Genomic DNA, 12,158 nt, shown 5'->3' on the forward strand with positions numbered 1-12,158 from the left:
TGTTTTTTAAGCAGTTTGCTTTTTTCCCGCCAGGCAGTGATTCTTAAACGCGCTCCGAAGTTTCGCAATAGTCAAAGCAGAATGCAAAAATGCCCGGCTCCGGAAACTGCGCACGCGTCGGGAGATCGCAACTATCGCAATTCCGCTGCCTCTGCGGCTGATCTTATCGATACATCGAATAGCAGCGAGTCAAAGGACGCCGACTTTTCGTCAGACTTTCAGTCTGAAAGCGACGACGACGCAAACCAGCCCAGAACATCGGTGGTCGCAGCCCGGCATGCCCAACTGTAGTGTTTGCAGTTAAATTTTTGTAGCAAAATACCTGTTCAATAAAAAATTTTGATTTTTGGGGAGATATTGCCTAATAGGTGGCAATACATTTTGTATATCTTATAATTTTCGTAACATTTTTTTCTTAGTAGATACCAAGTGTGTCTTTACAAACTTTGTTCAATTTTATTGCACAATCTCGATTTTAAAAATGTATATCTTTTTTATGACATACATCTCGTTAATAGAACTTTTATGTGTGAAAAGTGCATTCATTTAGCTTTAAACAAAATGAAATTGTGGGGTTTCATGTGCCAAAACCACGATCTGATTATGAGGCACGCCATAGTGGGGGACTCTGGAATAATTTGGACCACCTAGGGTTCTTTAACATGCACCTAAATCTAAGTACACGGGTGTTTTGGCATTTCGCCCCCATCGATATGCGGCCGCCGTGGCCGGGATTCGATCCCGCCATAGCCACTAAGCAACCGCAGCGGGTTCATTTTGGTTTTTGTTTATGTATTACATTAAATATTGAGTTCCTTCAGAAAGAAACATCTGCCGTAACATACAAAAAACACCTATTTTCCCCATGGTAGGAAACTGAGAAAGCCTCTCCCTCAATGGGTCACTGAATGGTCATTTCTCGATATAGGCACACTGCATTTGAAGAAAGTTGAGTGGTTGATGTGCATTGCTGGAATGGAAACAACAAGAACAGTATCACGATTTCACAGTAGCACATAGTGGTGCTCATCTGAGTCCCCTCATGCTTAGACCTCACTGCTTACAGTAGTAGTAGATTCGGTAAAGGAAAATGCAGAATTTCCTCAGTTAAGCCGTGCAACTTACACAGCGTCAGCCCAGAAAACAGTGCCAACTGACCTGTGCAAAGAGCTCCTGCTGCTGCCGGAGCAGCTCTTCTTCGGGGATGCCCAGGTTCTCAAGGCGTGTGCTCTGACGCCGCCGCTTGGCTGCCACCGCTTTGCAGTCCTTGAGCACCGCCTCGGCATCCTGCCGGTATGCACCAAAACCCAGGCTGTCCAGCGCTGAAACATAGGATGCAGCACCAACTTTCATACTGGGCACAAAGCGGTTCGTGCCAAACTGGAATACAGTAGAACAATTCGTGACCGCTTATTCCATTGTTCAAATATACGGTGGAGACCTGCGCAATGCCGTGCAAGCAAGCGCCTCACTTTATTGTTTGTGGAACAAAAGGGCCCCCCCTGATGACGCGGAGACTTTGGCTGTGTTCCAATACTCGCCTAAGAGGGCTAAGTAGACGGCTCAGTGGACAGCGGCCATCTTAAGTCGCATTCCAATTCTCACGAAGGCGTCAAAGTAGACAGCTTCGCGAAGACAGCACTTAAGTCAGAAACGATGCAGGCTACTCTCCTGTCCAAACAAGATGGCGGTTGAGCAGGATGCTTGGAAAGCCAAACAAGATCTTCTGCGCACAAGAAAACATAGACGTGCTTTCCTACGCCCTTAATGTAAGTCACATCGTGTTTCTCATAGGTTCTCAGGCGCAAGGACTTCAAATACAAAAATAATGCGTGCTTTTCTACGCCCTTAATGTAAGTCACATCGTGTTTCTCATAGGTTCTCAGGCGCAAGGACTTCAAATACAAAAATAATGCGTGCTTTTCTATTGTCGCAGCGAGGTGGCGTCTCGTCGCAGACACTTCTTTCATACGTCATCAAGATGGTTCGAAACACGTTCCATTACATGGCCTCAAAGCTGTCTTGGCTTTCTCCTTAGCTGTCTACGTAGACAGTCTCCGATGCTGGCCACAATTGGAACACACCCTTTGGCTCTGCCAGCGCTAGTTGCCTCATGCACTCTCATACATTATCGGCCTGAAGAAGGGATCACACAAACGATGCCTCCTCTGTCGGTTAAAGGTTCGTCAAGGTCAACAGGACCGATGATGAATTTGACGTTTTGTGCCGAGAGCGCCAAGCACGGAGCGCCAGGCCAGTGTTAATGAGCTGGCAATGTAACAATGAATTACATGACATGATGCGGCTGCAAAGGAGCCTAAATGTGTGTAAAATGTATATGTAATAAACTTATGGCAATGAGTAATGAGGTGTACTAGGAACATGAGATGCATTGCAAAAGGCTGACAAAACATTGTCAGTAACCAAAGAAGCACTACAGCCTTTTAACAGAGCGATACTATCATGGCAGCACCCTCTAATGAGAGGATGTGCTACGAATTTCTTGGGCATGTAGGACATCGCTTAAGACTGCTTTGGTGACAAAAAAATGTTTCCACAACAAGAAACACTGCCAGATGGATGTGCTGCCAGTACACTAAAGGAAAGTGATTCTCTCTCTCAGCTTCTGCTTTCCAACACTCCAGCAGATTGTGAAGGACGGTCAGAACCCACCACATCGACCAGAGAAGTAATTCTGTGTGCCATATGCGTGTCCTATTCGTAGATGACAGAACAGCACATCATTTTGTTGTTGATGGCCAATTGCCCAACTGTGGTTTTATCAAGTGCAGTTTATTACAGGTTTCAGCGTCCCATAAACGTTGCCAGTAGCTCAAGCTTTATGCGAATGAAAGGCTTCAAAGCTACGGCAGGAACAGCTACGAAAGAGTTGTCATTTTGTTGCTATGGATGTGGTTCTGTCTGCAAGCCTTGATGCCTCGGTGCCCAGCATATGATGACATGCTGTTTAGATACATTTGTCATGCACAGTACTGAATAAAGCTCATTAAGCACAGGATTTTTGCGTTTATGTAGTGACAGAGATTTTACGACGTTTAGAGTCTGTAAATATAATGGGTTTTGGTAGCTTTTTGTTAATATATTGCACTGCCAACATTACTGCATGGCCTTGGCAATGAAGATACTAGTTTCGGGGTGCAGAATGTCAGATTCCGAAAATGCAGAGCCGACAGCCACACAAGAGATACCGGCATTAGACTTTGATGCGTCTGTGCAAAATTCTGGGCAACAGTATTTCGATTGAAGCTCCAGAAAGTGCATTTGAATGTGCATCTCAGCAGCATACTTAGTGACTTCAACAGACAATGTGTCAGATAGCCCGAGCTGCCACCGGCACGGTGGTGGCAGCTTAGCTGGAGACATTAGGTTAAATTTGAGGAGTGAGAAACCCATTTCTTCATGGAGTTTCCTCATGCGCAGTGAGAAAGTACAACATGTGAGGTATTATTTATGATAGAATTTAAAGGATGCACACAATTCGAATTTACTTTCAGAAAGAATGTAAAACTGCAATAGGATCAATGTAGATGAAGCGGCCATTCATCGCTATCGGACTAGTCCAAAAGGCACCTGTGGCTAGCCGGATTGTTTAAATGGGGAACAAGCAACAAGCCCAAAGATGTATTATCGGCGAAAAAAGTTTACGGACCACGGGATCTCGGAAAACGCTAAATATCCGAGCAACCTATAAAAGTAGCCAGTAAAATCGTACATCACAATGTCGTTCGCATACACCAGTAGAGGCTGGAAATGGGAATACCAGGCTGCGTTTTGAGGCTGCGGAGATATTCAGCTTTTTGTCGGATCCCTTGATCCGTAAGCCTTTTTGGTAGATAGCACATAGGAGGCTCTTGTACATGCTCATTCGGCATTTCCTATCACTGCTCCATGTTTCGTGTGATGACATTTTAAGAAGGTTCACTGGTTGTAGACATTTCTGTTTGAGGTGCTTGATGTGCGGAATGAAGGTTAGTTTTGAGTTTAATATGACGCCTAAAATATGTGCTGTGTGTTTAGAGATAACTGCTGTCCATTTACATTCAATGATGTGATTGGCCAAGGCCGTTTTGGAGCAGCTTTTTGGAGCAGCCAAAAATGTGTTTTGGAGCAAAAAAAAAAAAACAAGCTTTTGGAGCATCTAAATACATATTTCCAAGTGGAAAAATTGCCTTTGAGAGAAGCAAGAGAGCTTACAGAAGGATGAAGCTCAATTTAACAGGAAACAAGCAGATTTTTACCACAAATCTTAACAGCGTTGTGGCGCGTAAACATGTGAATCCCATGCATGATGACGAAGTAATGACTACGATAGCATTATGGCAATGGGATGACATCTGTATGAAGACGATGGTGTGACGAAAATTAGATGATGAAGCTGGGATAACAACAGTACGACTACTACAGCATCACGATGATAGTATGACCACAAACCTCTCTAATCTCTACTTTAGCTTTCCAGTTTGCAGGACGCTGGGCGCTAAAATGGCAGAACTGTAGAAGTGCACATAGAGAAGGAAATTTGGGGAACTCAAATACGGAAGAGCATTAGGAGTGCGCAATGCTCGCTCGCTAAGCTACACCAGCCGAAAACAGCAAAATGGCAGCCGTGCAACAAAGAGTAGCATGTGCAACGAGTTGCCCCCATTTAACAAAATTTTCAGCCATCATGCACTCACTTGACCAAACTACAGGAAAGTGACATCGCGAAAAGACTTTGCTGTACCAGCAGAGCGCTTTTCCATAAAGTTGTGTGCCTCTTAGTTCTGAAAGAACCATTTCAGCAATGGCTGGAGCCATCACATTTCAAGTGCGTAGTAGCCCTAGTCTTGCGCCCACATTTTACTTCCTCCATGCGCACACATGACAACTGCATGTGATGAATGATGTCGCTTGTTAGATTAGTTGGTTTTTAAATATAGCAGAAAACACCTTTTGGAGCAGCTTTGGAGCACATTATCGAAAATGTAGCATGATGTAGCAGGATTGGCCTTTTGGAGCAGCTTAGAGCAATTGGAGCAGCAATCACATCCCTGTAGGGGTCTCGGAACAGGCTTCTTTTCCTTTTGAACAGAACGCAGGAGATCTCATCCGGATTCAGCTTAAATCCACTCCCATTTTGACACTTTGTTGAGACCAAGCCGAACCTGTCTCTCACAGATGGCGAGGTTGCATCACTTAAAACCAAACTGTATTTATTTATTTATAAATACATCACATGTTCCAATCTGAACATTGAGTGATGGGGAGGAAATCGAACAAGATTACATAGAGTATAAACAGGAACAAAGGAACGTTATTAATGACTGCAAAAAACATTTTTGCAATACTGAACACAGAACATTACAAGTGAGAGTACAAATTCTTGCGGAATGTTTCACGGTTAGTGATGGAAACAAAGCTATCAGGAAGATCATTCCAGAGAGCAATGACTCCTGGCAACACCGAGGAATTAAAAGCTTTGGTTCTACCGGATATTCATGTGAGAGAGAGATGATTATGACGATGCCTAGAAGTACGTAGTGGGGTTACAAGGGGCAATTTGTGCTGTGTTGTGCCGCGAATGTATTTGTGTATCAGGCAAAACAGAGCGATTGCTCTATGGGTACATAATGCTTGAAGGGATAAGTGTACTTTCATTCGAGTGACACTGGAATATTGGTTGTACTAGTTGGAACAAATGAATCTGGCGGCTCTGTTTCATACTGCTTCTAACACTGGAATTGGGTCATCTGGATGTGGTGACCAGAAGGAGTGTGCTGGTCTGGGCTGGCTGGTAAATCATTGGGACGGGAACAAACAGCACTAGGACGGGACGAAGTTAGTACGACAGACAAGGCGCTGAACTAACATCCACTGGTTTATTGCAGGGAATGCGATATATACAATACACAGGCTCAGTGCAGAAGGACAGAAAAAACAATTTCTGCACGGGAAGGGAATGAAATCATCACATCACGCACGTCGTCATAGCAGGCTATCACATTTTTAACAAGTAGTTAATCTCACAGCTATGCAGAGAAACAGAGGGTACGCAAATGCAGGAGTTTCCGTGCGATTGAAGGCAAAATGCTTCCCAAGCCTCGCGTGCTCTTTGTTCTATTGCTAGTATTGTGCAATGTGTGCTGTGTGAGCTAGTATTGTGCAATCTTCAAAGAGAGGTTTGCAGCCACATTCTTTGCAGTGATGGGCTAAATGGCTGGGTACAGATCCTTTCAGTGAGTACGCATGCTTTCTCAGCCGGCCATTCAAACATCGGGCTGTTTGGCCAATGTAGCAGCGTTTGCACTTGAATGGGATCTTATACACAAATGCGTATGCGCAGTCAACACGAGGCTTTCTGTGTTGTTTCTTGTAGGCATAGCGCCGACAGCTTGTCCTTTGCGCTGAACAAAATGCGTGTGCCTATTTTTACGGCGACCTTTTTTAAACTATGGAGGGGTGGGACTGCCCAGTCATTTCGGAGCAAGAACCATTTCAGCAATGGCCGGAGCCATCACATTTCAAGTGCGTAGTAGCCCTAGTCTTGCGCCCACATTTTACTTCCTCCATGCGCACACATGACAACTGCATGCGATGAATGATGTCGCTTGTTAGATTAGTTGGTTTTTAAATATAGCAGAAAACACCTTTTGGAGCAGCTTTATCAATATTTCTTTTTGGGCGAGTTGGTACATCTTGAAACTTTGGGTAACAGCGCAAACAGACGACCACAAGAAGGGTGTCCGTGTCTCCCTTCTTGTGGTCGTCTGTTTGCGCTGTTACCCAAAGTTTCATGGAGCAGCTTTGGAGCACATTATCGAAAATGTAGCATGATGTAGCAGGATTGGCCTTTTGGAGCAGCTTAGAGCAATTGGAGCAGCAATCACATCCCTGTAGGGGTCTCGGAACAGGCTTCTTTTTCTTTTGAACAGAACGCAGGAGATCTCACCCGGATTCAGCTTAAATCCACTCCCATTTTGACACTTTGTTGAGACCAAGCCGAACCTGTCTCTCACAGATGGCGAGGTTGCATCACTTAAAACCAAACTGTATTGGAGCATTTTGGAGCAGTTTGCCACAGACAAAATTGCATTTTGGAGCAGGCTAATCTAAATTTTGGTGGAATAGTGGAATATGGCCAGCGCACTTCAAAAACACAATTAAACAGAGAATAAACCAACACAAAGCACGTACTAGAATATGGAAGAGTGGGTCGAGCAGCGGTACGGCGCATGTTTTCCTGTAAAGCCGAAAACATCAGTGGAACTACAATCAAACTATATATTTCCGTGCCGACGCTCATGGTGATGGCAGAAAATGTTCTCAATTTATGTGTCCAATCGATATGCTAACATAATTTATGGGTCACGATATGTCACCGCAGACCCAGAGAGCCGCAATCAACCATGGGCTGGTATAACGTGAAACTATTCCAATCTGTCTTTATTGTGATAGCAACCATATGCATCTCTGCCGTCGTCGCTGTGATGTTCCGTAAAAAGTCCAGGGGCGATAACATTGTCGCCACAGGTGCTATGCCGTATGTGCAAGTGAAATCATGCGAGGGCGAGCCAACAATGGCTGTTCAATCTCATGCGCGCAAGGGAGGAAAGCGGGGAGGAAGTGCACAGTCTTCGCGCAAAGCACCGTGTGGGGCACTGAGGGAGGGGGCACTCCAGCACCTGCTGCTGCGTATGGTGCAGCAGCGCGCTCTCGAAAGTGGTCTGCGATGGGGACAGAGTGCGAATAGGTCAATTCGCTCGATGCTGCTGCCGCGCTTCCTCACTCCAGCGTTTAGACAGCGAGTTTTCGCGCTCATCGAGTGAGAGGCGTTCACGTATGCTTGTGCGCGCGCGACACTATGCTTGCTAATTTAGTAAGCTAATGTCTACAAGTTTATACGGCCGATAAAACCACTATCCTTACTTTGTATAGCTGTCTTCTAATGTGCTATCGCAATCGATGCTTCGCCTTTGGGCAAAACTGCGACTTTTTATTACAAATCCACCATTAGCCCTTTGCGATGTGGCAAAATGGCTCAGGCCTCACCCGTATAGGCATAAAAACAGATTGGAATATTTTTAAGGTATTAGGGGCAATGACTTACGGAGTCGCCATCTGGCAGAAGCGTCTCGCTTGCGTAGTATGAGGGATAACGCGGCACGCTCCTCATAGGTTTGGCTGTCGGTACTCAATAAAAACAATGCGGGAGCCCTCCTGGCCATTTCTGTAAGTACTCTCAAAGCGAGGGAAGCTTCTTACTGTCACAATAATGATCTTGGGCAAACAGAAAGTGCATAATAGTTTACAGGCGCTATCCCTTTACCGAATATGTACAGTGAACACCCATTGCGCGCGGTCGCCATGACGGAGTCCCCTGAACCAGCTTCTTGCGTGAAAGGTAGGCAATTGCAGAGAGCAGACCATGTGAAATATGTCCTTATAGAGTACCGTCCATATAACCAAATGAAGCATAACAGAATGAAGTCTCAATGCAGCGATCGCACGGGTTCACAGCGACCACCTGCGCATCTGCATGCATATGTCCGTGCACAATGTTCCGCTTTCGCTACAAGCGCGTTTTCGCACCGTGCCGTGAGCTTTAGGCCGCAGCATATGAGCATTTGACTGCACGCAAGCAACCATTGTTGCATCGACACTATCAGAGCTGTTCAAAATTAACTTCGTTATAACTAGGGACTTCGATGCTATACGGTGACCCTTGATATGCCATCGCGACGATTCAATCATTTTTTCTTTCCTAAATTCTTGGACGTTTCAATATCGTTATTTCTCAAGTTGCGTCGCACAGTACGTTTATTGGTCTTCTCAGCGAGAAATTTTCCGCTGCTTCTTTTTGTTAATTCAGTACGTTCATTGTTTGGTGCTAACACAAACATGGGAATATGCCATGCTTCTTTCAATGTGCTTCTTACTGTTCCCCTTCCATTCTGGTGAACTTGCCAGCATATAGCATCAACAAGTTCATAGACGAAACCTTCATGACATTAACCAGGCAGCACGCGCGGGCGAGCTTCTCAGTGCGCGCTTTCTGCTGTTCACCGAACACCACAGCCCCAACGCCGTAGCAGAAATCTCCCTCGCGAAAGTGCTTGCTACACACCCAAGTTGTAGCCGATGGCTGCTTGCCGGTTCTAAGTACAAGCAGAGTCCTTCCATGTTTTTCTGGTCACGAAACTCCGCCGTCACGCTATGGGAGAGGTTCATACGCTGCCCAAAGCTGCCGCGACGCGGCGCCACTACGCATCGGAGGGCATCGTTCGCGTACCGAAACGCTTGCGCAGTGCGAGGCGAGCTGAGTGATCGGGTGCGTTCTGTGCATGTGCTGCGCTATTTTTCGAGTGCTGGACTGTTTAGTTGAAGTGGCGGGGTGGGACAACGATGCCGAACACGTGTTGCGTGCCGGGTTGCCGTTCCGGCTACAAGGGCACGACCGAAATGGTGTCGTTCCGTTTGCCTATTGACAAGGAGCAGGGCGAGAAATGGAAGCGGGCCATACCGCGGCAGGAAGGTGGCGGTTTTAACTTCGAATCGAAGTATACGCGAAACATTTCGACGCCTCCGACATCGTCACTGCGTACAATTTCAACATCAACGGCGACGCCGTGTCGCTGGAGCGTGAGCAGCCGACGCTGAAGACTAACGCCGTTCCAAGGATTTTTGAAGGCCTTCCAGCGTACCTCACGAAGCCCAAACCTATATTTGCATTATGATTTGTTGAGCAAGTTGTGTGTGCATGTTTAGGTAAAAGCTGAAGAAGTGGAATAGTGGTATCTCTAACCAGCCATATTTTTTTAATTGCTGTATTTGTGATGTGGCTACTTGTGTTCGTTTGAGAGTTGTTTTGCCATGTGTTATGAAATGCCTATGCTTTACACTTTCTTGTTTATAGAAACAATCTTATGCATTGTGCATTTATTGCCATTCGTTTGCTGGTGTTTGTTTCCTGGTGTTTTTTTTCTTTATGCTTATTACATCAGATTATTATATCTTTATGCTTATTATATCAGTGCTTTTAACAACTTCTTGCATTGTGAATGGTGGAACATTCATGACCGGACACCTCTTTGTGCTGTTTGTATTTCGCTCCACTTATTTTACATGATAAATAAATGATCATGCTTGTATGTTGTTTTTGCACCAACACGTTTTATTTCTTTTCTTAATCGAATTATAAAGCAGTTTTTTTTTTTTCGGCCATGATAAGAATATCAGGACCGGTGATTACAACATTTTAACATCCTGTAAATAGTTGCGCATTAAGAACCAAAATACCTAGTCTCATCGTTTCTGCGTCGAAACCAGGAGCAGCTTGAATAAGTGTTGGGCTTACTGACGCTTCTAAAGGACTGCTTGCTAAGGCAATTGCCTAATTACAATACAGCTAGTTTCAACTGTGCAGGTCCTAACACTTCACGTTCGCCTTAATCCGTTGCTAAAAGCCGCACCGAAGACATTTAGTAGTGAATTTTGTCTTGCATTTATCCTACCTAAATCTCATTCAGAAATGGCATCGTTTTGCAGAGAAATCTGAAGCGCTCGGAGCAGCTCAATTTCCTTTTCATTGTCATTAAGCATTCTACAGAAGCAGTCTTTTGCAATAACAATTTCATACTTTTGATCTCCGGATAAGATACTGCCCACAGTTTAACAGAAAGTGAACAGCTGTGCTCGGTGAACAATCTGACGCTATGCGCAACGGAGAGTTGGCGCTTACTTGCGGGGGTGCAACAGCCCATATGTTTGCATCTGGTGATAAGTGGGACCACTGGCGCTTTGTGCGAATGCGCGGTGTCTAATTTCAGGCAAATATTAAACAGCGGAGCCTACCGAAGTGTTGAGGCGAACGGCGATGACGAAGAAATATGGACTGAGACCGCCTGGCCGTGCACAGCGGACGCATTTCGACGGGGGCGAAATGTAAAACACCCGTTTATTTAAATTTAGGTGCATTTTAAAGGATCCCAGGTGGTCAAAATTAATCCTGAGTCCACCACTACAGCGTGCCTCATAATCGTATGGCGGTTCCGACCCAAAATCCCAGAATTTTTTTTTTTTTTTGGTCCGAGACCGCCGCAAGCTCCATGTTATGAGCGGCTTTTTTTTCGTCCCGGGTGCTCATATCATGGCAGAAGACGCAATCAGGCAGTTATTTAAGCATGTGGAATGTTAAAAATAGTTACATGAAAGTAAACCGACGGTTGTGGAAGTTGAGAAAACTAGAATACCGAGGCTGCCCCACACACAACCACAGCGGTAGCGGCGTTCGCATGCCCTCCCATGCACGGTTGCGCCTCTAGCGGCGGGCGCTGGCTCTATATGAAACTGAGGCGGCAGTTTCGTGACCAGAAAAGCATGGAAGGACTCTGGTACAAGCTACATGCAACTTCTTTGCCTGCGGGTACATGTGAAGGCTAAACACCGAGCTCCGTTGCGTACGCACCCAATACTGCGGTACTGAACAATAGCCTACCATGTCGGACGCCTTCAAACGCTGTCACATACCTATTATAGTGCTTTCCAGTGTTGTCAAGCAGACACCCGAAGCGGGAAAACATCCCCACTTAACCATAGCGCAGGTGGGACTAAACTATCGTTTTCAGCTCACTTCCGTTGCAGACGACGCGGCCACTGTGTCCCTTATACCCCGTCACGCCGACTGTGGCGCCAGCTTTTCCAGTGGTGGAGCTCGCCCGCAATACTGGCCCTGTGGATAGAGATGCCCGCCCGCTGTGAACCCACTCCAGCGCGCGCCTCCCTATATATCTAGTTCGCTCGCAGTGCCCTCAGCCTACTTTTCGTTGTTTTGCGCCTCAGCTAGGGAGCACTGCGCCGCTTGGCCCAATCAACCGTATTCTAGTACACTCTAAATACAGCTGCCCTGACCGTTCTGACAGCAGTGAGAAGAGCTGGGAGTGGGCGTGCGCATGCCAGCCACTTGCCGGAAGCGCCGAAAAGTCCAATGGCATAAGCCTGAAAATCACAAGAAACTGTGCGAGAGGCGCCGTCACGTAGTTTGCAGAATGTGATCGGCTGCACTTTTTTTTCGGGGAACAAATCCACTCGCTGTTCGCAGACACTGCCGGGGCACACATGCCGAAGCTGTTCTGGTGCCGCGTGGCAGAAATTCGGTCAAT

At 46.0% G+C, this 12,158-nt stretch overlaps 1 protein-coding gene across 1 annotated transcript in view; it reads right to left on the minus strand.

The window, feature by feature from the left end:
* Positions 1-12,158, minus strand: part of LOC119437544 (protein Dr1) — an 82,995-nt gene that overhangs the window by 36,896 nt on the left and 33,941 nt on the right. Inside the window, exon 4 of the mRNA XM_037704542.2 lies at positions 1,159-1,322. Coding sequence (XP_037560470.1) covers positions 1,159-1,322 — 164 coding nt within the window. The remainder of the gene's footprint in view (positions 1-1,158; positions 1,323-12,158) is intronic.

Source organism: Dermacentor silvarum, chromosome 1 (genome assembly GCF_013339745.2).
Source record: "Dermacentor silvarum isolate Dsil-2018 chromosome 1, BIME_Dsil_1.4, whole genome shotgun sequence".
Taxonomy (NCBI): Eukaryota; Metazoa; Arthropoda; class Arachnida; order Ixodida; family Ixodidae; genus Dermacentor; species Dermacentor silvarum.